This window comes from Miniopterus schreibersii (genome assembly GCF_964146895.1).
Source record: "Miniopterus schreibersii genome assembly, chromosome: 19".
NCBI lineage: Eukaryota > Metazoa > Chordata > Mammalia > Chiroptera > Miniopteridae > Miniopterus > Miniopterus schreibersii.
Window position 1 is genome coordinate 29,042,165 of NC_138119.1, and position 27,900 is coordinate 29,070,064.

General features: G+C 48.7%; 1 protein-coding gene across 2 annotated transcripts; it reads left to right on the forward strand.

Moving 5' to 3' along the window:
- The first annotated feature begins 2,455 nt into the window (after positions 1–2,455).
- Positions 2,456–27,490, forward strand: CD34 (CD34 molecule). 2 transcript variants are annotated; one of them, XM_081121810.1, is made up of 8 exons: positions 2,456–2,646; positions 12,273–12,455; positions 13,121–13,374; positions 14,677–14,757; positions 22,079–22,229; positions 22,479–22,531; positions 22,836–23,000; positions 23,833–27,490. In XM_081121810.1, exons 1-8 carry the CDS (start codon positions 2,568–2,570, stop codon positions 24,016–24,018), a joined length of 1,152 nt encoding a protein of 383 aa, XP_080977936.1. In that variant the 5' UTR covers positions 2,456–2,567; the 3' UTR covers positions 24,019–27,490. The 2 variants fall into 2 exon arrangements, with proteins under 2 accessions (XP_080977936.1, XP_080977935.1); XM_081121809.1 differs by having other exon boundaries at positions 2,489–2,646; positions 23,708–27,486.
- The last annotated feature ends 410 nt before the right edge of the window (positions 27,491–27,900 follow it).

The following is a 27,900-nucleotide window of genomic DNA, read 5'->3' on the forward strand; positions in this document are numbered from 1 at the left end:
TCAGCCTTGACATCCTGGTTTTGCTGCTTTTCTGGGCCTGGAGCTGAAACACAACTGAGGCCTAGATGTTATCTCTAGTTTGACCAAAACTCTCTCTCTGTGGTCAACAGACCTGAGGCTTTGCTCTTAAGATTATCTGATGCTCCTGAGAACCTCACTGTCCTGAGGGTTTGTTGCTTAAGGGAGTGGTCGTGCAAGGGAGGGGGAAGCAGGCGAGTAAAGGTACTGGATAAGGTCAGTTTGAATGAGCACTCTGTCTCAGTTTCCCCATTCCACTTGCCAAGGAATTTGCCTGGCTTCTTACTATCCTGCCTCAGTTGGGGATAGGTTTTGTGTGCTTAGAGTGATGAGTCCCAGGCACCCTAGAAAATAAGCAGAGTAACCAGTTATCACCAGTGTCATAGTTCTGGTGTCATCCATAGCGTGCAGGCCAGAGAACAACAGCTCTAGCTGTGAGAGGAAGAGATTTGTCAGCCTCCTATGCCCCCAACTCCTATTTTCCCTCCCTGAAGTCTAACCTCCACTTTGTACCTAGCGTGTCTTCTTTCTGTGCCAGGGCTTCTGAAACTTGAGTCTGCATGAGAATCACAGAGAGTACCTATTAAAAGTGCAGATTCCCAGAACGTCCCCTTGATTCTGTGCACTCCATGCTTTGAGGAGTTCTGCTCAGTAGGATCATTCTCTATGCCCTTTGTCCCCAAAGCTAGTTCAGAAATTTGGAAGCTAGAGGCAAATTCTTTCCTGCTTTCCTTGGTCCAGCTAGGGAAGACAAATGGCATTGGAAGTAACCAGAAGAAAGTACTGAGAATGTAGGAAGAGCCAAGTGGACCAAACTGGTTTTCAGTGTGAAGCAGACCCCGCTCCTGGAACTGAGAGTTGAGTGTGTATGTGTGGGGTGGGTTTTGTTTTTTGTTTTTTGTTTTTTGTAGGGGAGGGGGCGCTAAATTGGGAGTCCCAAGGACAAAGGCCTGATTTAAAAACTCCTGATTTAAAAACTTATTTTGCAGCTCTTTCTGCCCCCAGCTGCAGGCCCTTGAGATCGAAATGTGGTCAGACTGGAATCACCATTTGCGCTTTGAAACAGATTCACACCTTACCGTTGCCTCCTCTCAAATTTGCATCTTAAATCTTGGGTTTTATGATGTAATTAAAGTCTTTGTTTCCTATTTAAATAAAAGTTGAGGAACAGGATCAGAATAGGGAGTTTTGGGATTTGTTTCTGGACCTGGACACCCTTCTCCTGTGAAAACCAAATTTACTGTAAGCCAGGGAAGGACCATAAAGATAAACCTACTTTCATAATGTGAGGGGGTCTGCGGAGAAGTAAATCAGAAAGGATCAGAGAGAGCAGGTCTGGTCTCTTCCCCCCCCCCCCCCTTCAGGCTACGTGGTGCAGGCGTCATGAAAGAGACTGGCCTGGGTGTTTGTAATCCTGCGATTCCACTCCGGATCTCCGGGCATGTCCTTCCAGGCTGCGCCTTATCTCGTCCCCTCCCTGCTGCTCTCATCTGCTCCTCCTGGCTCCTGGCTCCTCCAGCCTCTCCCTCCGAAGTCCAATCTGTGACTAGGCTGTCTGCCCAGCTCAGTTTCTGCAGTTCCGTTTACCAACATCCAGAACAACCAGTGAGGGAGAGGGAGCTCCAGGAGCAACCAGGTAGTAGAGGAGGGAGTCAGGGGAAGTCCTATGTCTGATGCGAGAGCAGGATGAAGCCCTCGAGTCTGGGGCCCGGGGCTGGACCGGGGATGCCTGGAGAGAGGCACCCAGGTACTAAGGGAGTCCTTTGTCTTCATGATGATGGTGACCCGCCGGGATCTAATCAAGTGGGGAAAATAGGGCTGGTCCCAGGAAACACCCTTTTAAATGCACACAAATAGACCTTGCAGGAAAGAAAGAAAAATGAAAAGGAAAATCCACAAGGATGGTTTGGACGGGGGGGAAATGCATAATTACAGTCATTTATGTGTCCTTCCCACTCATTATGCTTCATTAACATGCAGCGCGGTGTCTAGCCGACTATCATTAAATGCATCGGACTGCACACGTGGTTAAGTTTTACCTGATTAGCAAAAACGCTCACACTTTGTAAACTCAGGTCCTCACTGCAAAGATTGGCCTCGGCTTAAAATGTTAAAATAAAGAAAAGCAAAAAAGAATAGAAAGCCAAAAAGTGAAAAATAAAATAAAGGAAACTTTGCCCCTGCCCCGGCCCCGGGCAAGGCCGACACAAAGGGATTAAAAGTTAAGTGGCAGTGAGCTCGCAGAGCTATGATGGGGCCGCTACATAAAGCTCAACGAGGCATCTGGGACCCCCCCTTGCACAAACCTCCACCTCTTTTGGCCCCGAAGGCGGCAACCCCAGCCTCCCTCCTCACGTCCCCCGCCTTTGGGGAGCTCACGTTAGTGGCAGCCAAAGAGAGGCGCCGGCCTTGCCAGGGCTAAAGAGGGAGGGGAAGGGAAAGCGAGAATCGCCCACCCCGCGCCGGGAGGAGGGGCGGGCGCGGCGGGTCCCCGGCCAGGCGAGCGGCGCCCTGCGCTCTGTGCATCTCTGCGGAGCCGCGCGGGAAGGATGCTGGGCCGCAGGGGCGCGCGCGCGGAGCGCGGGATGCCGCGGGGCTGGACCGCGCTCTGCCTGCTGAGTCTGCTGCGTGAGTACCCGCCGCGCGCGGCCCGCGGCTGGGCGGGGAGGGTCGCCGCTCCCCCGGAGGGAGGGGACCCACGGCCCCGCGCCCACGGCTGCTCCCGGCTTTGGTGGGACGAGGGCCGTGTGAACCGGGCCCAGCGACTCACCTGTGAACCGGCGGGGCTGGGACGGGAAGGGAAGGCGACCACGCCGCGAGTGGGAGCTCGCCCAGGCGCGGACCCGCCGGAGCCCCAGGCGCCCCGGAGTCGCGCGTCGCGGCTCGCCGGGGTTGTCTCCGATACAAAGCGCTTTGAAGGTGCCCGCGTCTCTTGGTGTTGCCAAAGGTGCGGAGCGCAAAGTTGGAGCCACGACCGGCACAGAGGGGAGGAGAGAAGCGGCCAAGTTTTGCGGCTGGTGGTTGATTGAGAAAACCAGGGCCTGAGCACATGGTGGGGAAGGGGGCCAGGCGCCCACCCACCGCCAGGACCGGGGGGGGGGGGGGGGGGCAGAATTGGACGTTTAAGGAAAGGGCGCAAAGCCAGCCTGGGACGGGGCCGCGGGTGCAGCGCGCAGGAGGCCCCGAGGCGGGCTGAGCTAAGCGATGAGGGGAGTTGGGAACGGAGGACGATCCGTGCAAAAATCCTTGCGTCTAGGATCGCCAAGCGCAGTTACAACTCGCTGCCCCTGCACCCACACCCAGGCCACTGGAGAGAAGGTGGCGGTGGTTGGAGCTGGTCCTGCGCGCTGGCTCCCTCTCCCTGGCACCAACTCAGGATTGTTAGGTTTGGGGCTTTTCCTTTCCTGCCCCCCTCCAAGTTCCAAAACTAGTGGACAGGTTAGAAGACTCATGGACGCTCCTGCTCATCCACAAGCTCTTATTTCTTTTTTTTTTTTTTTTATTTCTTAAGTTCTTGCTCTCATTTTCGTAAAAAAAAAAAAAAAAAGAGGGTGGGGGACACTCAATGAATATTCCGTACTGCTTTCTTTTGGGGATAACATTCTCCATCTCATTTCATGGCACTTAGGTTTTAAACCTTGTAAGTTGCTCTCCCTTTCGCTGGAGATTATGCCTCCCAGGCCCCTACTCTTCCTAAGAGCCAGCCAGCCGGGCCCCCCAGAGTGGTCTGGGCCAGCGAGGCCTCTTTGCTTCCCTGTTCCTCTTTGGGTCCACCCAGTTGGAGATGGACTGCATTCCTGGCTGGAGGAAGCACTAAGTTAGGCTCTGGGCTGACCTGTTTGGCAGCCCCTGACTTGCCCTTTGGGGCAGGGAAAACGTTGTCACTGAGGTGTGAGGTGTCGAAGCCCTAGAAAGGGGAACTCCCCTGGTGCTAGACGTGAGCTGATCAGATGCTCTGATTCAGATCAGATGCTCCTCTGCTTTGACTACACAGCTTGTGATGATGACCTGGTCCTGGGCCCATTGAGGCCCACCCTTTGCTTATTTCCTCAGCTGGCCAGTCTCAGTCTAGCCTGCAGCAGTGTGGGTGTGGGTGTGTGTCGGGGGGAGCAACTTAACCTCTTCAAAACCTCAGGTTGACGTGTAGAGAATTTCAGTATCTCAGCTTGGGGGTGAGGGGTGGGGCATGGGTCCCTCTTCTCAATCTTGCCAGACTGTGTGGGCCAGTTTGTCAGCTCTATGCCTTCCTTGAGAACTTTCTAGGGTGTGTGTGTGTTTAAGACTAGGAGTCATTTTCTGTCCTGGGATATTTTGTGAAGTAAAGGAAATGAGTGACTGTACCTTGAAATGCTGACAAAGGGGCATTGCAGAAATTCTGTGCTATTATTACCGTGAAATTTAGAGCAGAAGGGGCTCTCTGGCCTTCTCATCACTTTCCCGGACACAGAGCTTTGTCCTGGGAAGTTCTTTTTCCTGTCCCTGTGAGAAGTTGGCCTGGGGATGGGCATAGCAGCCAACCAAAAGTAGACTTTCTTTGTTGGAAATGGGGTGGCTCTGGGTGGTGACGAGAAGCCACCAGGAAGCATTGCCACCCCACCAACTGAGAAGAGGAGCCTTCGGGTCATTAGGGAACCCCATTTGTCAGACTCGGCTTCCTCCAAGCCCTCCATAGCCTGTCCTTCTGATCCCCTTATTGACACCCCCTCCCCCAAGTCCCACCCCTTCACATTCCTCTTCTTCCTCTGGGTCCTTCTGTGCCTGCAGACCCCACACCCATATCCTGTCTGGGGCTGCTGTAAGAGGGGAAAAAAGAAATGGGAAAAGAATTTTATCAGATATTTTCCAGAGGAGAGAGGACTCCACCCTTTGAATCTCTGCCACATGGCGACTGAGGAGTAGCGGCCTTGGGGACCTCTGACTAATGCAGTGACCCCCACTACTCTCAGTGGCTGGGCCAACCCTGCTGGCACAACCTTTGCAAATGCGAGTCTTCAGTAGCATTCCTGTTTGACTGATAAAAACATGCCACCAGGGCCTCTTTTCCTTGTCGCTTTGGCTCCACCTCCTGGGAGCCCCATTCACTTGTGCTCACCTCTTTCAGTCTCTGACTCTTTGTCTTGAAAAGCTTGGGGCGAAGAGTCCCTAAATGCAGCAGATAAACTCCTGCACCATCTTACAAAAACAAACAAAAGGGGGAACAAATTCCACTTCTTATGGTCTCCTTGCCTGATTTCCTTTAGACCCTGGCCAGGCCGGCCCAGGCTGACTCTATGGGCTGGATGGTTACCCAGCTCCACCCTCAGGGTGCCTGGGCCCCCTCTCTCATTGACTTTACTTGATTTAACTAAATGGCCGGAGCGTGGAGAATTGAAAATATGAAGGTATGGAAGCGAGACAGAAACACCCCCCTCCAGAAGAAAGTGCTCAGAGTCGCCAGGGCAGAATTTCCCTAGTTTTCTGGGTTTTGACTTCTCTAGTAAGAACATTTTCTTCCTGCCTCAGCAAAGAAAGAAAAACACATTATGTGCAACTTTCAGTCCCAAGGGCCCCCAACTTCACTAAGGGAAAGATGGGTGCATCTTGGGAAGCGGAGCCGCAGGCTAATGGGGATGCACACTAGCACCCGCACGCCAGAGCCCGCCTGGGGGTGAACCACTCCCTTCAGGTCTAAGTAAAGGAAAAGGCCTTTTGGCTTCATTGGAAATTTGTTCTTTGTTGATTTTGGGGGTTGGGTGAAGGGGACAGAGAACCTGTAACATACCTTCCGTCGGAGCAGCATCTCTAGGTAGCCAGTTCCATTGTTTAGGAAAATTCCTTAAATAGTCTTTGGATGAGACAGCCTACACCCATGGACAAACTTTAGGATGTGCGAGTCAACAAGAGGTTGAATTGCTGAGTGTGATAAAAGAAAGTGGAACTTTGTATTTCATGGGTTGGAGACGAAAGGCTGAAGGACCCCAGAGTCCAAGGTGATCTATATAGAGAGGAGGGGTGGTGCCTGGAACAGTGGAGGGACAGTGATGAGTGGAGGGTGGAAAAGACGGCTAGGAGAAATTCCTTAGGGCACTGCGTGGATGTTAGGACAGTAGTGTCTAGAGTTTCAAAGTCATGTGAGCGTCTCTTCTGGGCTGTGCTCCAGGCTCTCAGGCCTTCAGTAAGCACACACTAGCCCTGTGTTAGCAGCCTTCCAGGGGGACGGGTGCTTGGCTACCCCCAGGGGAAGCAGTGCAGACCAGGAGCTGCTGCGGCCTGAGGACAGGGACCCTGGAGCTTCCAGGAGTCCGTGACAACCAGGAAAGTGGAAGAAGGAGTGACTGGGAGAAATGTAGGCCCCCAGAGAAAGGTCCGGATATTGGGGCTCCACAGTCAGTAGAGGGGCTCTAAGACACACCATTTTGAATAGCAAAGGGAAGTTTTAGTACATGGGACACACTTAAACCACGGACACTTGGTTTACACTCGCACTTCAGCTTCGTCTCTGACGTGCAGGAAGACATCAGCCCATTCCCTTGGTCTAATCCAACAAGGCCCAAACTCCCTGAGACCAGTAACAAGGATGTTTCCCGAATGCTCCCAGGAAAGAAGGGTGGCTCACTATCTCGCATAGTAGTTCATTCCATTAAAAAAAAACCCAGAAACTATCTCCCTTATCTTAAGCTTTCCTTTGTATTGCAGTGAAACTAGCCTTCTCCTGACTTCTAGTCCTTAATTCCAATTCTATTCTTTCTACTAATTCACAGAATTATTCTGATCTTTCTTCATGACAATCCTCAAGGACCTTTCTAGTCACCCCACTGGATTATAAACTCCTTGAGGACAGGGATATATCTAAATTCTAATGACACTCACGCCTAATAGTGGAAGGGAATCTTCTCTTGTTTTGTGCTTCCCACAGTCCTGAGCGTGGCCCTTCCCACATCACTGGTGCTTATGAAAAATAAGAATTAATAAGTGAAATGTACCTTGAAGAAAGTTATTTACTCTCCCTCCCCAAATTCTTTTCTAGGTCAGGGGTTAGCAGACTTTTATAGTAAAGGGGCAGATAGTGAATATTTTAGATTCTCAAGACATGGTGATCTCTGATACATATTCTACTTTATTTTACAACACTTTAAATACCTCAAAGCCATGTTTAGTTCACTGGCCACGCAATAAACAGCCCACGGGCAAGATTTGGTCCACTACCTTGTAGTCGCCAATCCTGATCTAGATGAAATAACACCAGGCCCTCAACCTCATGAGGCTATTTCTAGAACTCTCCTAATTCTGGTTAACGTTCCATGGACACTCCCTAATTTAATAAACTTCCTCTTAAAATACAGCATCTAATGAGACCCCTCTGCTTAGAGGTGATCGGTGTGATGTGCCTGGCCCAGTCGCCGTTCAGTCTGAGTGTTTATTCTAAACCCAGAGGACTGTGCTAAGCGCTGAGTAAAACAAACAAGTGGAAGAGATGGTTCTGGCATTCGAGAAATTTATAATGGACCTGACATGGCAAGACCTAGACTCGAAACAGCATACGTGATTTGTGCTCAATTAGTGATGGAGATACGTGTCTCAAGGTCTTGGAGAAGCTGAAGGAAAGGGGCCTACGCTAAAGATAACCACTATTTCTTGAGCATTTACCAGACAGACTAACTGCTTTACACCCTTTATCTCCTTTAGTCCTTAAAATGACTAGGAAGTAGGGGCTGTTTTTATCCCCATTTTACAGGTGAGGTTTAAAGAGGGGAAGAAGCTTCCCAAGGCCACACTGCTAGAGCATGGCGGAGAAGCCTTCCTTCCATCATGGCTTGAGAGCAGAGCCTGAGCTCTTGGTCTCCAGGCTCTGCCACCTTCTTACCAACGTAGGCCGTGGGCTCCCAGAAGAGGCCCTTGAGCTCCTTCTTTCTATACAGTGTCTCTATAGGCTGTGACACCCAGGAACTCCTCCAAGGAACTCCTGTTGGGCTGGGTGCTAGAATTTGAAAGGATGGGCAAAATGGGGCTGACTGGCTAGGAGATCAGAAAACAACACCAGCAAAAATAAATAAAACTAAAGGTCTATGAAAAGCAAGACCCAGTACAGGAAAATCCAGGCTCCTAAAGTATGGAAATTGAGTTATTTAAGTAGCAGATCTTTCTGGATTACTGAGGATTTGTAATCCCACTCCCACCCCCCTTTAAAGAATAACAGTATCTTCAGTTTACTAGTTGTAGGTAGAAATCTTATAAAAAATGTATTTAATACGCCTCTGCTTCCTTCCAAAAAAAAGAGGACTTGAACCTTCATGACTCAGATGTATCATGAAAATATCTTGGTCATGGTGCCACTCGGTGACTCCGTAACGCTTGTTACGGTGTGCATATTTATTTACTCCTGCCACAAATGGTTCCAGGTTAGTGTGGGTTTTGCTACTCATGTCTGTAAGTTCAGTGGATGCCTTTTACTACATCTATTTTGGCTTCTTAGAATCTTCATTTTGCTGACTCCCTGAGACCTTGCCTTCTCCCCTTGCCCCATGTTCAGGAGTTGAGATCAAATCGGATGCCTAGGGTCCAATGGGGGTACTTGGGGAGACACAGATAATAAAGACGGACTGAGAAGTAAGCAAGGGAAGACAGCCTTTTCTTTTGTTTTAAACTGTACTCTCATGTTTCTGTTGGGTTGGGGGTAAGGGCTGTGCCTCCCTCCTCGAGAATGGAAGGGAGTGCAGGTTTTTACCGTCGCTTTTAGGAACCTGCCTGGTGGGCTGCTGTACGCCCTGCAGAGCAGCGGATCCGAAGTTCAGATAAAGAAAGGGCAGATTTGAAGATTTCATGCCATGGGTGTGCTTGAGAAGTAGGATTAAAAAGAAGTCCGTGGCCCATCTTGATTCTTCTAAATGCCCTTTCCTCAAGACCCCAGTCTCTTCATGGGAATGAACCCTATAAAGGGGGCCTGAGAGACTGAAACGAAGAGACTCCTTCACTGATGGTCCCTATATCGCAGCACCTAGGCCGGGATTGTCTCCCAGGGCCACCAGCTTATACATCCCCCTCGCTCATGCTCTCCCTCCCTGTTGAGTTTCTCCAGAGTCTCAGAGGCTTCCCTGCTCACCCTGGGCTCAGGGACATGGACGGGAGGTTGGGCTCCATTGTCCTTTGCAGATGGATCCTGCTACGAGTTCCCCAGCGCTCGCTCTGCTGAGCGGCGGGTGGGCGGAGGCTGCTGCAGCCCGATCCCGACCCTAGAGGGTTGGTGGCTGGCCTGGGCCCAGGGTTGCTTCACTCATCTGGCACAGGCACCTCTGTCCTCAGAACTAGCAGCAGGTCTCCCTACACATCTGGAGAAGTTCAAAACTGTTTGTCTGGGTGAAGGAGGCCCTGGGGGAGGGGGTTCAAAAGCATGACATCACCCCAGCCACGCCCAGCTTCCTTTGGGAAGAGAAAAGGGCTGGGCCAGCCCGGGCCAGATGGGATTCCCAAGAATTGATGTACTGGGAGGAAGAAGAAGAAAGGATAGGCAGGAAGAGTGATGTCAAGGGGGAGTTCCAGGGGAGTTCCAGTGGTGCCTTCAGAGGATGACCCTGCGCTTCAGCTCCTACCACCTGCCCCTACAGCGAACTCAAACCTTAGGGGCAGATTGCTGAGAGGGTCCTATTGAAGGACAGGGGAAGACGGAATCTGCTTCCCCACCTATTTTATTTTGTTAAACTCACCTTACCTAAGCCAGACGGAGTCCCTCCTTTTCTCTCCAGAGCATGGAGGATGCTGCTGGTCCTTAGCAGTTTGGTCCCCCTGAGTCAGCTAAACCTCCATGGCTCCATTGCTCCTCTCCCTGCATGAACTAATGTGCTCCCCTCTCTGCCAAAACCCTGGTGGTTCCGGTCTCTTCTCTGAAACAGAGAGGGTAGTATTACTCTGTCCTCCTGCTCACCTGCCACATAATATTAAGATGATAGTTGTCCTCGCCCTTAATATCAATCTTCTTGCAGCAGGTTGGGGAGGGAGGTAGCTATGGGACAGCGACACTTGTCACCACCTTTAAGGGAAACATTTTTGCCCCCTGGTTGATTGCCTTGAAACTGAAGACTAGTTTCCCTCTTGTTGCTAAAGAATAAGTGTCATTCTACATTGCTTTTTACCTGGAAACCTCGGGAAAAGACACACCTAGCTCTCAATCAGGAAAATTTAGAGACAAGCTTTACGGACCCTCAAGAGACTTTCCTTGAGGACGGTACTGCTGGATGTGAGCCCTGGATCTCAAGTCCACCTCTAACATTTACAGGGCCCAAGCCAAGAGTACAAAGGAGGTGCACATACTATATGTCTCAATATTTCAAAGTTATAAATCAGGCCAACTAACTGATAAATAAAATATTTTTTATTCTCATACCTTGGAAAACATGCCTTCATGACCACCTGTAAGGCCAGGATTGAATTCAAGACACTCACAGTCCTGGAATTCAGTTTCACAGTGTGGCTGAGCAAGAGGCAATGGCCCTTGGCCCAAGCTCACCCTTCTTTTCTTCTTAATCATGACTCCTGCCCACACCATAGGGGATCTTGTATGCATGTGAGGGATACCCCACCCACACGCTTACATTCTAGCCCTTCTCCCTGCAAAGAGCCACCCATTAGCTGCCCTTGGGCCTTGAAGGTGCACACTCTGGTGCTGCAGTCACCCTCGGAAGGATGGGCTAGGAGAAAAGGCCCATGCAGGTCCTCAAGTGAGCACAAAGTCCTAGGACTTCCGGTCTCCAACGTATGATCTAGAAGAGAGGCTACATCTCTGTTGGCTCCATGGTTTGGGGCAGCTCAGGGCAGGAGGAGGGACAGAGTGTGGGCCCTAAAGTTCAGGGTCCGGGCAGGAAGCTTCTCCTCCTTGGGTCTAACGATGGCACTGCTGGGAACCTTAGGAAACATGGAAGGGCAAGGACCTCCTGAAGATCTTCAGAGAATAACTAGATCCAGGAACATTATACTATAGCAATTTAACATTTATCTCATTGATTCTCCCAAGAATCTGTGCAAGGAAAAACCCTCACTTTAGAGATTTATAAATGGAGACACACACACACACTAACTTGCAGAGTTATTGGCAGAGCCAAAACCACCCTCTCTGTCTTCCCACTGCTTCTGATGAGAAATCAGGCCTGATGATCTCCAATTCATCAGCTAGATTTCTAGGGCAGAGATTCCTGAAAGAAACCTTGGGGTTGCCTGCTGCAGTTCTTCAACCAAAGGAAAGTAGACTGGGTTTAAAGGCCGTGAGGGAAAGGATGAGGGGCTTTTGGGAATGGGGGAGTGTAGGAAGAGTAGAATACATGTAAGGAGACTGCACAGAGAATAGTGTGAACACAGCGATTATTCCAAGAATTAACATGGTGGGTAAAGAGTGAGAGAAAGAGAGGGTGCATTAAAAAGGGAGTAGCGATATACCCTCCCCACATTTTAGATCTTTGCAATATTTATTCAGGTGTAATTTGATCTTTTAATATTTTACTTTACATGGTATGAACATAGCCTCACATATTCATGTTGCTGTAGTTTTTCCGTATCTTTTTATTTGTAATGATTATGGTATCTTAGGTGCATATGCCATTTGTCCTATTGTAATTCATTTAGCTGCTTGCAACTTGATAACCCTCCTATAGATAATACTACACCAGGCACTGGGTGCAGACAAGCTTTTCCTTCCCTATTTCCTTAGGAATCTCTAGCAGTGAGAAATTAGTTGCCTGTCCAGGAGGATGTTCTTGTTGCTGCTGCCTTGCCAGGGGTGGCAGGAGATGTTCTAACGCTTCACGAATTCGTGTGCCATCCTTGCGCAGGAGCCATGCTATCTTCTCTGTACCATTCCAATTTTAGTATATGTGTTGCCGAAGCAAGCCCAAGATATTTTAGATGGATTCTACTTGAAGGCAAGAAATTGAATCACGCCCTGGCTGGTTTGGCTCAGTGGTTAGAGTGTTGGCCCGAGAACCGAAGGGTCGCTGGTTCGATTCCGGGTCCAGGGCACGTGCCTGGGTTGCAGGTTCCATCCCCGGCCCAAGTCGGAGTGGGTGTAGGAGGCATCCAGCAACCAATCGATGTGTCTCTCTCTCCCTCCCTCTCTCTCTAAAAATCAATGGAAAAAAATATCCTCGAGTGAGGATTAACAAAAAGGAAGGAGGGAGGGAGGGAGGGAGGGAGGGAGGGAGGGAGGGAGGGAGGGAGGGAGGAATTGAATCAGGTGATGTCATGAGGCTCCAGGACAGTTTAGGTTCTGACTTTTCCTCGTTTCCCTACAGCCTCTGGATTCACAAATGCAGATAACTTTACTACTGTTGCCGCGAAGTCACCTACTGCATTGATACCTTCGACTGTTTCTACAAATGTACCCAGCCAGGAAACCATAACACCAAGTACTCATGAAAATACCACCCACCACTCTGTCTTTCAGGACAGCAAGGGGACCACAGCAACCATCTCAGGTAAAAAGTGTTTGTCTTGAGCCCCAGAGGGGTGCTGCTGGTGCCTGGGCAAAGCATTAGAACATTTGTAGACCACCCTTCCTGCCCTTGCTGACCCTCATGGATGGAAACATGCAAGACCCTTGTAATAATGGCATGGGCGTCATGGTTAGGGTACCCTGAAGTAAGTTCTAGGTCATCCATCCTAGAGTGACAGCTTTCTCAGGCCAATGCCTTGGCGCCTGATCCCGATCAGTAATGCTCCTTGTGCTTCTGCTCTCATGCTGAGTTCATCTTAGTGATAAACTAGGGTTAGATGAGAACTCCCTAGAGATCTCTGATCTCTCCTAAGTGAAGGAAGGCACGTACAGGTTCAAATTTGGGGTCTTTGACTTCTCTAGGGTGCACCAGCATCCAGTTGAGTTTCAGAATCCTGAGGGCCTCTCTAATATATTCTAGATTGTAGCTATGGTTTGAAGTGAGCTTGGTAAGAGTTAGGATATGAAGTAACTCTTAAATCCCCAAATTCCCTTTTCAGGTTGAAGTCTGTGTCTATGTCATCATCTATAAGGTCTTCACTCATGACAGTGAACTGAGGGGTGTGTGTGTGTGTGTGTGTGTGTGTGTGTGTGTGTGTGTGTATGCAAATGTGCCCAAACGCACACTTGTGTTTTGGTCTTTTTCAGAGCCTACATCCAACTTTACATCTACCTCTGAGATCACCACAGTTCCTGGAAACGTGAATTCTTCTGTCCAGACACAGACCTCTTTAGCCAGCACAGTGTCTTCCACCCTAACCAACTTTTCAACTTCAGAGATGACCTTGAAGCCCAGCGTGTCACCTGGAAATATTTCAGACCCCACATACAATAACACCAGTCCTGTGACATATACCATTAAACCCTACGCATCGTTTTCTTCTACCCCAAGTACCATTAAGGTGGGTGAATTGGGCCAAAAATGGCAGATTGCCCCCTCATTTCATAGGTATGCAAGCTCTCTACTCCCCTTAACTTCTCATTCCAACCAATCAGATTTGGGTCATTAAGAATTAACTGGGGCCCTGGCCAGTGTGGCTTAGTGTTTGAGCTTGTCCCATGCACTGAAGGTTGGCAGTTCGATTCCCAGTCAGGGCACATACCCAGAGTGTGTATGGGAGGTAACCAATCAATGTTTCTTTCTCACATCGACGCTCTCGCTCTCTCCCCCCTCCCTTCTTCCCTCTCTAAAATCGATAAAAACATACTTTAAAAAGACTTGGCATGGAAAATATGCAGCTTATATATTGCTGGAAGGGATAGAAAGGGAGAGAGCGGTGGAGTCAGGTAGTAAGGCTGGTCTGTACCATGGGAATTGCATTTCTAGGGAGTAGAGAGTAAAGGGAATTATCTGCAATCCAGTCCTGGGTGGTTTTTTCCCCAGTACCTCTTGGTCTGGACTTTGATTAGGGCACCATTCCAGTCTGTACATATTTAGAAACCATATTCCATTTAATGGGGTTGTTTTTCCCAAAATACTTAGGGCAAATACCATTTCCTCTATGTGAGAAGGTTTGGCGGTTCTGCCAGGGGTAGAGGGGCAGTGAGGAGCTCAGTAGACCAGGGATGGTAAGCTCAACCTGCCCTTCTCAGCCTTGGGGCCAGTGCTGTCAACAGCTTTCAGCAGGAAGGGTAGAAAATATGAGGCGGTGGAACCTGGGAGCAGGCACTGGGTGGGCTGCCTGGGTTTTGTTTTTAAAGGAGCTAGATAAGGAATCTGGACAGTCCTAGGGGGCAGGAGGAAAATGAGTGTCACCAGGATTGTCTGTTTGCCTATAGAGGGCGGGGCAAAAGTAAGTTTACAGTTGTGAGTACACAAAACGCAGAGTTTATTCTTTTATTATGATTTATTGCATTATTTTCCATACAACAACTGTACACCTACTTTTGCCCCACCCTGTATGGCTTTACTGCAAGTAAACAAACCACTGGAGGAAAAACAGCCTGCCCTGCCCTCTTCCAGCTCTGCACCACGCAAGCCAGTCTTTACCAAGTTTGTAAACAGCTGGTATCTGCTGGGACAGGGGGTAAGATGGAGGAAGTATGATTATTATAAAGCTCCAGTCCCCAAACAAGCTTTAAAATTTTCTTTTCTCTAAAATCTCTTAAGAGAGTAGTTCACAGAAATCAAGCTGGAAAAGAGGTGGGGAAGAAATGAGAGGCCCAGATGCTGGCTTATTTACTTTGCTTTTGTCTTAATACAGGGAGAAATCAAATGTTCCAAAGTCAAAGAAGTGAAATTGGCCCAAGCTATCTGCCTGGAGCGCAATGAGACCTCCAGCTGTGTAAGTCAAACCCCTGCCCCTATTCCTTGCCCCCCCCCCCAGTCCCTTCTCAGCCTCCCTAAGCCATTTTGGACCAGATGGACTTTGGCGAGGTCTTAGCAGGGTCAGGCTATTGCCAATACCTAGCTTTGGGTTTAGGGAGCAAGAGGCCCCATCTGGTGGACAAAGAAGGCAAAGATGATTTTATTTAAATTTAGTTGTTACTTTTTATCTCCTCTATAGTACATTTAATATATAGCGTCAGATTTAAGTTTGCTTTTATGTTAAGAAAGCCCTTCATGAAATATGAAATAGTCACTTAAGATATTAATTCTTTATTATATTTCTTTACATATAACTAATCCATCTCGAATTTCTTTCTCTGTAATGTTGTATTTTCCATATAACCAATTTTCCTAACATTATTTCTTTTCTTGTTGACCAGAATGCTTCTTTTAGCTTAAAATAAGTTTTTATATGTCACAGAGCATATTCTTGACAGATATTTTATTTGTTCAGCTTGTCTTTTTTTTTTTTTTTGCCTGTTATAAATTTTTAAAAATTATTATACTTTTACATTACAGGACTTTTAATATCTAGCCAGGCAGGCTTTGCTCACTATACTATAAAAAAAGAAAAGTATTTTTTTATTCTTTAGAAAAACTTTAGGAACATTTTGTCAAGATAAAAAAAAATACCATTAAAAACTTAGATGGAACTGCTCTAAAATTCCTCCCTTTTTTTTCTGGTCTTCTCTTATATTGTTCGACATCTTGGTTTTTTAGTTTTTAAAAAATGTTCCTATAGGTTTTATAGATTTCTTCAGGTTATTTATAATAAAGACTTCTCATTGTGTATTCCAATTGATTATCGCTGGTATATTAGAGTTCATTGAGTTTAGAATATTTACCTTGAGTTTAGCCACTTTGTGTAACTGGCTTATTAATTCCAGGAGCTTTTTAGTTGGTTCTTTGCTGTTTTTAAGGTAAGTTAATTATGTTACCATCCATAGCATGGTGTCTTTCTCCTCATGTTTAGTAGTTAGGCCTCTCGTTTCAGTTTCCTACCCTATTGCATCGGTGAGATTGTACAGGGTGGTGTTCATTTTTAATGATGATAGCAGACCTCCTTGCTTTGTTTCAATAAACCTAGTTTCCTGTCAGTAGCAAGGCTCTGGGAGGAAAATGGGCTGGCAGGAAGGGTGGTATTTACTTACCAAAAAACACACATTTTCTTATAAGTTGAGAATTCATTAAAGGGAACCATATACGTGATGTGTGACATACACAAACTGAAAAGGCGCTAGGAAAAGACCATGCTGTAGAAGGAATTAAGTTACTTATTTTGTCAGTTCTAACCACTGATACCTACCTGTGATTATTAGTCGGGTGGCTCTGACTCACGGATCTTTTAAAATTATACCTAAGAGAATTAACTTAGGACTTTTAAAAACAAAACAAAAAAAAGATTGTGAAGACATAAATTCTCACAATAGAACAACTAAGTACGATTTGCAAAATTGTTAACATAGACATGGATGTAGAATGCACAAGGAATGCTCTGTGTGTTCATAAAGAAATGCGCAGCCCTTGGCTAATTATAGCTAAAGAAAATAACCATCTTCTCTCTCTTTTCTTTTGCCCTATTGCCTTGGTTGAGCCCTTACTTTCCTGTGTATCACATGGGTCTGTGCCAGATGCTCATTCTTTGTGCCAAAGGTTTAGAGTTGGTTGCCTAGCCTTCTACGTGCCTGTCCATTGCTCTTCAAAGTTCACATTTAACTAAGGTCATCATACGAGACAAGTGCCAGGAACTTACTGCTACTCCAGAAATAATTCCTCTTATGTTGCTATGACCTCTTGCAACCTGTGGTCTTTACTGTCTAATCTATTTTGTGTCACAGCTGAGAAGAACTGTACTCTCCTCTGAGATTTGGGGAGGCTCTGTGAGTATCAATGTGGAAAGAGAGCAGCTCCCCCAATATTCTAAAGGACGCTTCTGCTCTGCCTGCGATGAATCAACTCTACGGCTGCACCAGTGTAGTGCTGTTGCTTCCCTGGTTGGTCCACCACCATAGATCCCCTTTCCTTCCTGAGGTTCCCTCTTCCCCAGACCCCAATGCCTTCTATGACACCCCAGGTCATTTTTCCTCAGTCAGCCATCCTTGTTCCAGAGTTTTTAGCCACAGCTCCTGATTGTGTTCCTTTTCCTTGAATCCTACATGATTGTCTGGTAATCAGTCTGTTCCAACCCCGAGTGGTGCAGTGTTACTTTTCCTTAGGTTGCTTTGTACTTTTGGTGTCAGAAGTGGGAAGCTTAGGCCCTACTTAGAGCCTAGTGAGGAGCATGAGGGTTTGGATTCCCCTAACACCGCAACCTTGAGTGCTTATGTCATGTCGACATGCCCTTAAATCTCTATTTGCAGGAGAGAAATGCACATGCGTTGCCCTCAGCTACCCAGACGCTCATCCTGCATGCGACACTGAGTATCCAACCTGGTCCCTCTCACTGTGTGGATTCTTTAGACCTGTCTCTTGTACATGCATCCTGTAGATATCTGTATCCCAACCACTCTTCTTCTGCTCCCCACCCTTCATCTCCAGGCTCACATCACCTATGTCATCCAGGGAGAGGAAGGGCGATCCCACACTCTTCTCAAGCACCTGGCACCACATCTCAGGACCCTCATTAGCAGAACGTGTCACTCCAAGTCTGACTTTCATTTTCCCTGCTACAACATCAAGTTCATTAAGTGTTTGTGGCTGTGGTTTCTCAAATTGTTTTCAAAATCTGAGATTACTTTATCCCCTTATGCCATATCCACTTGTCCAGGGGAATCCACACACAGAAAAATATTTTTAATGGCAGTAAAGTACACACGACACACCCATCTTTAAGTGGACAGCTCAGTAGTGTTAAGTAGAGTCACACTGTTGGGAAGCCTATCTTCAGAACTCTCTTCATCTGCCAGAACTGAAACTCTACACCCATCAAACAATTTCCCATTCCCCCCCTCCTCCTAGCCCCATGGCAACTTTCTGTTGCCGTGAATTTGACTACTGTAGGCATGTCATATGAGTGGAATCATACAGTACTTATCTTTTTACGACTGGCTTATGTCACCTAGCATAATGTCTTCAAGTTTCATCCATGTTGTAGCAGGTGTCAGAATGTCCTTACTTTCTAAGACTGAATATTTTCCCATTGCACATATATATTACATTTTGTTTATCCATTCATCCACTGATGGACACTGGGGTTGCTTTCACGTTTTGGGTATTGTGCATAATGCTGTTACGTACATGGGTGTACAAATATCTCTTCAGTGTTCTGATTTCATTTCTTCTGGTTATATACCCAGAAGTGGAATGACTGGATCATATGATAATTCTATTTTTAAATAGAATTTATGTTTTCCATAACAGCTGCACCATTTTACATTCCCATCAACGGTGCAAAAGGGTTCCAATTGCTCCACGTCTTTGCCAAGACTTGTTATTTTCAGTTTTTTTATTGTTGTTGTTTTTTATAGCAGCCATCCTAATGGGCATGAAGTAGTATCTCATTATGGTTTTGGTTGGCATTCCTTAATGAATTAATGATGTTGACCATCTTTTCATGGGTTTATTGGCCATTTGTATATCTTTTGGAGAACTCTCTATTTAAGTCCTTTACCAACCAATTTGGTTTTTAGAACTACCTTTCTTTAGAGCCGCGTCTGTTTATGTGCAGAGGTTTTATCTATTCAGCTAGCTCACCTCACCCGTGTTCTGTCACATTGACTTCATCTGAGGCAGATTGCCTCCAGCCTCCACATCACATCCCCCAGCCCACGGCTTCCTTGCCCTTTGCTCAAACACTAAAGGTCAGTTTCCATGCAGAAAAATAGCTTACAGATGGAGGCCTGATGAAGACAGTGTGTGTCTTGGAAAGAGCCTGAAATCTGGAGACAGCCTAACTTCTCGCCCTTGGTCAGCTGCCCACTTGTTGTGTGACTTGTAGCGGGTCCTTTAATTGGTCCAGAACCTATATGGACATAGAGGTTTTGCCTGTGTTGTCAAACTCACACCAAAATAGATAAAATTATTTAAAACAAGAGAGAAATGGAGAGAGAGAGAAAGAGAGAGAGAGAGAGAGAGAGAGAGAGAGAGAGGGGTGGAGAGGGAGAGATTGATTCAGCATTGGGAAATATCTTAAAGGTCATTTAGAAAAATTCCTGTTCTCTCCCTACTTTAATGCTTAGCATGCTTCTTTAGTAAGTTAAGAGCCCTTGCAAAGTCTGAGGGTGCTACTCTAGAAAGGTTGGGTGGCTTTATTACTGTGCCTGTTACTTTTGCAAAGTAACATGTGCGAGCAGATGTAGCTAGGGGCTTGCAAATCTGAGTCTCATGAGCAAATTGGTGAGGCTGTGGCTTCTTCCTGCCCACTCTCCCCTGATGTCTGCCCACAGCCTCTCTTGGGGGAGGATGTTTATTTCAAGCATCCGGAGCAGCATTGTGCTTTGTTCAGGATCCACCTGCTCCTCTCCAGGCCCAAACACAATTCACTGATGCTGTTGGATTCCAGAGTGGGAGGCTGGCTGCTGTTATTCCCTTGAATTTAGTCCAAGAAACTAAGCTCAGGGTGGAGAGACTCTGTGTGAAGGCCAAGACAGTTGGGATGCTAGGCTGAACAACAGTGCACCGAGTCCTTTTGCTTATTTGGTGCTACCCTTAGTTCAGTCTGGGTTCCAAATTATGTTATATACACCTGCTCCCACACTAAGGAGCCTTACAGTCTAGTTAGAGAGAAATCACGATAACAGTAAGGCAGAGCATGATCAGACATCCAAGTGTGGGTTCAGGATGGCATAGTATAAAAGGTATTGCTGTGTTGATAGTAATAGTATTAGCTGCCATTTGCCCAGTGCCCATGGGGTTCAAACACGTGTGGGGCGCTCTTCATACAGCACCTCCTTACTCACCTCAATGACTCAGTCTTCAGCTAAGGAACCTGATGCTCAGACAAGCTGCACGACATGTAAAGAATCTAGTAACTAGCAGAGCAAAAGTGGATGCCCATTCTGATGGGGGGGATAGGGCCAGCTTCATGAGGGAGGTGGGATTTGGTAGGATGGGGGATCCAAGGGATTCTTTCTCTTGCAACTAAGGTTATGATAATCACAGGCTCTCATGCCTCAGAGCTTCTTCATGGTGGCGCCCTCAATCAAAGCCACCCCCCCACCAGCTTCTGTATACTTTCTGTCCATTCTTTAAGGCCTATATTGAGATGCTCTGATGACCCCAGACCAAATGTGTGCTCACCCTCCTTTGAATGTCCATATCATCTTAACTGCACCTTTCTTTGGTAAATTAGCTAGCGACCTCTTGGTCTCTTTGTGCCTTGCTTTTTTCATCTATAAAATGGGGACAATGATAGTACCCATTTCATAGGGTTATGCCAGGCCTAAATTAATCAATAAGTCTAAAACACTTAAAACAGTCCCTGAGACATAGTAAACTTCATTTATTTTCATTGCCATGCACACAAACCAAGAGCTTAGACATGAATTCATGCCAGCCCCCCCACACACACACACATACACACACACCACGTGACACACATTCTGAGGTTTTCACAGTGTCTTATATTCAGGGCTTGATAAAGGTCAGAATCTGATTGAGGTGCAGCTTGTTGGACTCAACAGGTTGAAACCGGGCCACTTTGCTTGGCTTGTTTCAATTGTGCAGGAGCCCTGTCCCTCTGCCCCTCTCAGAAAGGGCACATATTTCAATCAAAGACACGTCAGGCACCCAGCCATCCAGGCAGGATGTCCTCCTAGTTCTTCAGAAGGCTTGGTGCTAGGAAAGCTGTAGTGCCCTGGGGGAGCCACGTGCGGCTTTCGGAAGAGACATGGGCCTAGAGAGGAAGGACCCTGCTGATTCTATCCAATGTGATGTCCAGACTACCCATAGCAAATGCTGTTTTAAAGAGCCAGATTTTTCCAGAAGCAGAGCCTCTATCCAAGGACTTAAAAAGGGAGACCTACGGAATTAATTCTTTTCCTGAGGGGTGAAGCAGCAGTAGCCTGAGAATTTATTTCTGAGACCTCAGCGCCTGGAGGCCTTCCAAGGCCACCCTTGGACTCATCTCTCTGTGACTTGGAGGTCAACTAGTCCCGCTCTCCTGGACTCATCCAAGCCCAGTGAGTTTCACTCAGCTCCCTAAAATTCCAGCTAATGGAAGAAAGCTGGGGCCTGAGGCCAATCTTGACCTTGCCTTTTGCAAGAGCAAAGGAGCCTGGATTTTCCTACCCTGGGCCACAGCAGTAGGAAAATACCCAGGCTGCTTTCCAAGCAGGGAGGGAGGGCCCTCTGGCCCTGCCACAGAAGCCGTGCTGCCTGCAAACAGGAAGCCCTCTCCTCCACGTAGGCTCGCTTCTGGTGGCCCTCGCACGCCCCTGCAGTTTTCCCCGAACAGGAAGGTTGTCAGAGCTGCTCAGGCATTTCCTCCTCTGCATCTGCCATCCGGACAGAGGAGAAAGTCTTGGTTTCCCTTCCTTTCTTGCGCAGCGGAGGCCACTCTGATTGCAGGCTGCTGGAATAATCCTGGGGCGCTCGAGAACAGGGTGTTGGAGGGGCACAGCCGGTGCCCTTTCCTGGAACTCACTTTTGAAGAATTATCAGAGTTTATCTTCTGAGCCTGAGTTCCTGAGTAGGACTCAGTTCCTGAGTATGGGCCGGTCAGCAACCTGGAGGAAGACCTGTGAACCTCAAAAGCATGGGTTCCATACTTTTCATGGGAAAAGGGGGTGGAAGACTTGACCGAAAGACCATTTCTATTTGTACCATGATCTTTGTGAGACCCCCTGGAGAGCAAGAGGGAAGGGACCGAGGGTCCTGCTGAGCCTATAGTCATAGATTTGGCCTCCACTCCTCACTTCTCTTGCCTTTTCTCCTAACATCTGGGGCTATTGTAACCTTGAAATAAAGGATTTTGTCCTCAGTATTATGCTATTAATATTTTTTCGTTATTGGCAGTTTCTTTTAAATTTAATTTGAAGAGTATATGTGGGCGTGGGCAGTCCTTAGGTGAGATGATATTTCATAAACTTGTTCTCTGGCATCCTACACCTAGACACTAATAGATATATGTTTTGGTACTGAGACATTTTTGAGTGGATTTCTTATTGTGTTCTTGCACACATACAGTTCATGGCACTTCCCCGCCCCCCCAGTTGGAATTTTAGAAAAAATGATCCTTCCTGTGGCGGATTTAATCAGAATTATTGTTGAGACTCTAGATAGAGTTCAGGGCATATTAGTAATTTCATCTCTTGCTTGTCAACGCTCTGTGTTCCCAGGAGGACTTTAAGAAGGACAGTGGAGAGAAACTGATCCAAGTCCTGTGCGAGAAGGACCAGGCCGAGGCTGGGGCCGGCGTGTGCTCCCTGCTCCTTGCCCAGTCTGAGGTGAGGCCTCAGTGCCTGCTGCTGGTCCTGCCCAACAGAACAGGTAAGGGGCACACCTGTCTTGGGGGCTAGGAAGGGAGTGGGGCTGAGGTTAGAGGACTCTGAGTAGAAACTGGGCATCTTAGCTCAGAGGGCGCAGGTGCTGGGGAGCAGGGCTGGGCTCACTTTGGGGGAGGCCCTCCTGAGGTCAACCATCCTGGCCATCAGAGCATCCTCTAAAATAGCTTAAGATGATCGAGCAGGATGAGCTGGTTCAGCTTCTAGATTCAGCAACCCCTGTTTCTAATTTTAGAACTTTCCAGCAAGCTCCAACTTCTGAAAAGTCACCAGCCTGACTTGAGAAAGGTAAGTGCGCCAAGAGGATGGGTCAGGGGTGTTCACTGGAGTAGGGAGGAAATAATGATCCTCTCCAGACCTCCCGTTCCTTCCTCTCCATCCAAGTCTTCATTTTCTAGGTTTGAACCAAAATTTTACAGTGCCTCGTAATTGAGAGATGTCAGTCTAAAAGCCTATTTAGAAAACTCCTGAGGTCATTTCTTCTTGAGTTTATTCACCGTTGGGTTACGGACATGGGTCTGATGGGTTGGACTCCTTTCTAGAACCACATTCTGCAGTGACTAGGCTGTCTTTTCTGTGTCTTCCCTTCAAGCTGGGGATCCAAGGCCTCACGGAACAAAATGTTGGGAGCCACCAGAGCTATTCCCGCAAGACCCTGATTGCACTGGTCACCACGGGGATCCTGCTGGCTGTCTTGGGCACTACTGGCTACTTCCTGATGAACCGCCGCAGTTGGAGCCCCACAGGAGAAAGGCTGGTTAGTTCTGGGGTCCAGGCCAAAGGAAATGCGAAGATAGTGGTCTTCTGGGGAGGCCCATGAATGTAATTTTGGGGTGGGGGGGGGATACCAAAGAAGGCACTTTTGTGCCCTTACACAGGGATAAGCGTGCCCACACACACTGTGTCCTTGGACTAGTCAAAATAATATACAGGGTGGGGCAAAAGTAGGCTTACAGTTGTTTGTATAAAAAATATTGCAATCATTAATAAATAACAATACAAGAATAAACTCTGTTTCACATACTTGTAACTGGGTAAACCTACTTTTGCCCCACCCTGTATAGCAGATTAGGGAGGGGGCACGAACTGGGACCAGCCCACCTCACTGTAGTAGCAGATGGGTCATGTCACCAAATTCTTTTCACCAGGATGGTTCATCTGGACTTAACCGGAACAGGCCGCTACATCAGCCACTTATTTGTAAACATACTAAGTGGCCACGAGAGCCAATTGGCCCACAAGGGGGCATGGGGAAGGAAAACGTATCTTCAAAAAAAATTACTTTTACTTTGGAAAACCTATTTTTGAAGTGTTCTGGATGAGGAAGGACAAGGCTGGGGTTTAGCTGGTGGCCCCTGTCCTGGGGAGGTTATCGCACCCTGGGGACTGCCTGGTGTCTGGCGGGAGCCGGCTGTGGCGCTGGGTGGCGCGGTGTGGTGCTCTCCTCTGTCCTCTCTCCTCTAGGAGCTGGAACCCTGACTACTCTCCGGGAAGAAAGGAGCCTGCACTTGCAGCTGCACCCCCTTCCCCCACCAGTGCCTCACTCCCCTGCTGACCAGATAATGCTCCTTTATTTATACACCGTCTAGGGCGAAGACCCTTATTACACGGAGAACGGTGGAGGCCAGGGCTATAGCTCAGGCCCTGGGGCCTCCCCTGAGGCTCAGGGAAAGGCCAGTGTGAACCGAGGGGCTCAGGAGAACGGGACCGGACAGGCCACATCCAGAAACGGCCATTCAGCGAGACAACAGGCGGTGGCTGATACCGAATTGTGACTCTGCTGGGTGGGCGAGGCTGGGCAACGTCTGGGGAAGGGGCCCTCCTTGCACCTGGCCACATGCTGCCTCCCTGCTGGAGGTGCCATCCCTGGCCTTCCTGCCTTTGCCACTGTGCACACCCTCCAAGGCCGTTCTTGGGGCCCCGCACTGCACCACAGAGGGGTTCTCTCCCCCTTGGGGAGAGGCAGATAACCCTGCCCTTTACGCATTCAGCTCCCTGAACCTAGACTCTGGTCTTCTTTGAGTAAGGATGTGATGGGGAAAAGCCAAAGTTCAGAGAACTTTGTAACATTCAGGCCCCTTGCCTCTCCCTCTTCTCTGCCTCATTACGGGAACTCCCCGGAGAAAGCGTGGGCTTTTCTGGGCTACCATTTCCTCCCAGGAGCCTTTGCCTTTTACTGTTTCTTCCTTATATTTTCTTTCTTTACGGAAACCAAAGCAACCCACTGCGCCTGCTCCTTTGTAATGATATAGCCAGAAAAATGTGTTGTCTTACACTATGTACCTTATGCCCCTCTCAGTCACTGTGGATCCAGTCACCAGCTTCCCTCTTGCTCTCCAAGATCCCCCTGAGCTGCACAGGTTCCCCCCTGAGCTGCACAGGTTCCCCCCCCCCCCCCCCCGGCTGTGTACAGAAGCTTGTGCAGCTTTCTGGCTGAGCCTGGAACTGGGCTCTGAGTTTTAGGGCAATGTCTCTGTGTTTGGAGACAGGGCGGAGGTGGGTGGGCACACATGTTCCCACCCGTGGGGGCAAATGGAGGAGAGCAAGCGGCTCAGTCCTGGTCTGGAACCTCGCAGAGCCTCTGCTCAGGCTCCGCTTTCTCCCAGCGGTCAGGGTGGACAGGAACACGGGACCACATCATTGAGCCAAACGTCTTGACCTGTGCGCATCTCAGGAAGCCTCTTGCTCTTTGGCTAGGCCCTGGCCTTATCCTCTGATCTCAATGGCTTCCTCTCCCCTCCCCCTGATTCCTGGGGTGAGCTGTGTCCTCAGTCCCCAGCAGACTCCCCTTGTCCCTGCCTCCCCCACACTGACCCACTTCACAGCTCTGCAAACCCTTGTGGTCAGAGCCCTCGGACACCTCCAAAGGACACTCACCACAGGCCGCCTCCTCTGTGGGTGACTCAGGTCCTCACTTTTGTTTTTGTTTTATTCCAGAGGGGTGAGCAGGGATCCCGATTTCAATGACGGTTGGAAATAGAACTTTCCAGAAATAGGAAGATTGGGTAGATTTTTTTTTCTGAATAAAAAATGGTGTCTAAATACTGTAATTAAAGTTATAGTGAAACACATTTTTCTGTGGCTCTGACCCAGCTGGGTGTGTCTGAATGCCAGAGCGGACACCTCTCCATCAGATCTGGCCAGACTATGCAGTGATGTGGTAGGGAGGACCATCTCAGGGGACACAGGTACCCACCAGGATGCAGCCCCTTCAGATAAGTCTACCAACTACTCCCCTCTCTGGGAGGAGACAAGGAAGGCTCACTGAGCTCCATGCTGGACACTCCTGGTCTTAGAAAGAAAAGCAGCTGGAATGCAGCAAGGGCCTTCAGGATAGGGGGTGGTGTGCTGAGGACTTAGGAGCCATGAATACTTTTCTGAGAAGAGGCGCATTTTGGTAGCTGTATACAAAATACTCAAACAAAAGGAAGGAGCCATGCCCTGTGCGTCTTCTATTATCACACCAACCCCTGTCCCTGGCTGGCAGGGGAGGAGCTTCTGCTTGAGAGATCTGGCTGCTGGGTCCAGGAGGGGTGGTCTCCACCCTCGGCGTTAAAACAGCAGCCTCACTGCAAACCCTTCTGTAAGCACCCCACTGCCTCCGTGCCCAGGCCCCCCCACCCCCACCTCAGGCTGTAGGAAGTGGGGGAGGGCAAGCTGCCGGACAACACTGAGTACCTTCAGGAAACACTCCCAAGTGTGTCAACAGTGGTGGAGGCTGTTGGGGCCAAACAAAGGATCCTTCCATTCTTATCTGACCAAAACCAGACCTTCCCCTTCAACACTGCCCACCCCCACTTCCCCCTTGGTTTCTCCAACTGCCCTAACCAGAGGTTCGTCCCGAGAGACAGGATGAAGGGGAGAGATCTAGAGCCTTCCCCAGAAGGTGCCAGCTGATTGAGGGAGGTTGGAGAAAGGAAAGGTGGTAATCTGCAAATAAGTCAGGTTGGCCTTCATCTATCTAGGCCCACATCCTGCCATGAGAGTGACCAGATGGCAGTCTGGCCAGCTTGGGGTGGCAGGAAGAAAGGGTGGACCACAGGGTACAGACTCCCAGGAAGCATGGGAATCGGAGAAAAGGCAACTGAGTCTTTGAAAGGCCTCCAGCCTGGGGCCCAGCAACCTAAACTGTATTTTACCCCGAGTTTGTCAGAGTGTACAGCTTTGGGAGGAAGGGGTGCATGTGTGCGCATTTAAGGGGTGGGGTGGGGTGGTTACTAGTTCTCTCTGATGGCTGGACTTGTGCTGAAGGGTCTCGGCTTCCTAGACAAACTTGCCCCTTTGGCCTAAGCCTCCTGGTGCAGCAATAGCTCCACCTGCCGGCCCTGCTGGTGCAACAGTGGCTCCACCTGCTGGCCTTGCTGGGCTCCTGCAGCTCAGCTTCAGTTCCCTTGACTCCGTGTTGGGTTTCTCTCCCCGGCTGCCTCGCCCTTGAACAACCCAGTCCGTTTGATCTCAGACGTGAAGCTCATATACCTACAGGAAGTCACTGCCGGAGAGGACTTCAAACATGCAGTCAACTCAGCTCCCTTATGGTAAAGACTACTAAAGTAAGGCCCAGAGACGGCACCCGGCTTCCCCAGATCAGCCGGAGTTCAGGTGTCCTGAATCCAAAGCTCTGCCCTTCATCATCTCACCCCACCCTCCTGCCGGGGCCTCAGGGTTCCTCCAGGTGGATGTCACAAAGCTAGTGAGGGCAGTGTCAAGAAACTTTGGGGGCTTCACCTCGGGAGCGTTCCATCAGCATGTGCTCTTGCAGGCCTGGCCAGCCTAGCAGGACCCGAGACCTCGGGGCAAAGGAGAACCTGCTGGTGCTGGGAGGCTCAGCTACCTCTGCTGTGCCTGTAGCCAGCCCCGCAGAATTAACTCTGGAGTGCTACACAGATCATAATGCAGTGCATACCTGAAATATCTTCTGCCAGATTTTCATCTAGGTGGATAAAGAGGAATGTCCTCTAGATCTGGACAAATGGGTCTTCCCTGTCCCATCCCCTTTAGGTACATCCACCCCACTATTGCTCTTCACAGAGACCCAGAGCAGGTGAGCAATTGTGTGTGACAGGATGCTTTTCTGTTCCTCAAGTCCCCTCCCAGGAACTCCCAGCCAGCATGCAGCAGGTCTTAGAGAACACCTACTATGTGCCAGACACTGTTCTAGAGGCTTGGGACAGAGCAGTGGACAAATCCTCACGGGGCTCACAATTCTAGTGGAAGAGAAAGACAATAAACCAACACATTTTTCTAAGTAAACATGTGTATGTGTTTTCCGGTCGTATTAAGAGCTATGACAAATATAAAATAGATTGAGAGTACCGGTTGGTATTTACACATAGTGGTTATTCTCGAGGAGGGAAGGACTGAGAGCATAGCTCACTTGAAGTGAGGAGGAGATTATGCTCTGCAGAGAAAGGAGCGAGTTCAAAGCCCGCTGATGATGCAAAGCCTGGCAAGGGCAAGAAGCCCAGCGATGAGGGTGGCGAGGCGGCCACAGCGGCCGTGTCGGAGAGATGATGCGGGCCAGGTACACTAGGCCTTCCAGGCCTCGGTAAGGAGTTTGGATTTTATTAGCAGATCAGGAAACCATCGGAGGGCTTTGAGCAGGGAAGTAACATGATCTGCTTTATTGTTTTAAAAGATCCTGCTGGCTGCTGAGCAGA